Here is a 1,255-nt window from a genome sequence, read left to right as displayed (position 1 = left end):
GGAAGCTTTTTCGAGATGAGAAAACATATCGAAATCTGCGACACTTGTGTTTCCTACAAAGTTTTGAGTTAGGAAACTCAGAAAGCACCTTGCGTCTGGGAGGTACTTAGGTACGTTTGACATGCTCTCCATCCCACCAGCCACAACAACATCATTCAAGCCGAGCTGGATACTTTGAGCCGCTAGCATTACAGCTGAGGTTACAGGTGAAATATATATGTAGTAATGTGTACACCGTTTCAATGATCATCTGGAGTAGAAGAAGAGTAATAAAAGGTTAAATTACCTTTCATTCCTGCAGCACAGACTTTGTTAACAGTGGTGCAGATCACCGAATAGGGAATCCCGGCACCAAGTGCAGCCTGTCTTGCTGGTGCTTGCCCAAGATTAGCGGTTAAGACATTGCCAAAGAAGACCTCTTCCACAAGGGCCGGATCAACATTTGCTCTTCTAAGAGCGGCTATGAGAGGGGAGTGGAGCAGTAAGAGAATGAAAAGTTGGCTGAATGAGAGAGAGAGTAGTAGTAGTAAAACTACCTTCGATGGCTATGGACCCAAGTCTTGTGGCAGTCAAAGACGAGAGGGAGCCAAGGAAGCCCCCCATAGGCGTTCGGGCAACTCCCACAACACAAACATCTGCACCCACCGGAACTCAATTGTAAGTAGCGATACAATATATATGATCCAACCAGAAAACACTATAAACTTGAACAGGACAAGAAGCTCGAGGGAATCGTAAAGACAAGTGAAACAGAAAGAACCTCGAGGCTTTACGGAATCATCAGAGACAGACGGAGCCATGGAAGTCACCGAAGAAATTATGTCCCAGGTGCGTACGCCTGCCAAGTAAGAAAAACCGAGATGATGATAAGAATCAACAGAAAAAGATGACAACTTTGAGTTCTGAGTGAAAAAAAATGCATCACCTTTGGTTTGGTGGCAGATGAGGCTGGTGTTAAGATTACGAGGAAATGAGAAAGAGAGAGATCATAATTGACCCCAAAGAAAAAGAAAAAGGCGGATATAGAGATAACAACAAAGTGTGTGTATGTGTGTGTGTGACGTAAGATACCAATATCAATGTCGGTTCCACCACCACCTTGGTATGCGTGATTTATTTCTTGGCAAGTTTTGTCCATTTCTTCCAAGTTAAGCTTTTTATTAGGAAGGTAAAGATATGATCACTCGGCCATTGATGGTAGTTTTACCTGGAGTTTCCATCAAAATGTAGACACAAGGAAGAACAGCAAGAAACA

At 43.3% G+C, this 1,255-nt stretch overlaps 1 protein-coding gene across 1 annotated transcript; it reads right to left on the bottom strand.

Moving 5' to 3' along the window:
- Window positions 1-6: 6 nt before the first annotated feature.
- Window positions 7-1,037, bottom strand: LOC104774337 (probable acetyl-CoA acetyltransferase, cytosolic 2; the record flags this gene model as incomplete). The annotated part of the gene is made up of 5 exons (XM_010498967.2): window positions 926-1,037; window positions 761-838; window positions 537-635; window positions 287-460; window positions 7-194 (listed from the first exon to the last, which is right to left on the bottom strand). Coding segments are annotated over exons 2-5 (501 nt in total), but the record flags the coding sequence as incomplete, so codon positions are not given.
- Between the last annotated feature and the right edge of the window lie 218 nt (window positions 1,038-1,255).

Source organism: Camelina sativa, unplaced genomic scaffold, assembly GCF_000633955.1.
Source record: "Camelina sativa cultivar DH55 unplaced genomic scaffold, Cs unpScaffold02454, whole genome shotgun sequence".
NCBI lineage: Eukaryota > Viridiplantae > Streptophyta > Magnoliopsida > Brassicales > Brassicaceae > Camelina > Camelina sativa.
The sequence above is the reverse complement of the archived record's forward strand: the minus strand, read 5'-3'. Positions and strand labels throughout refer to the sequence as shown.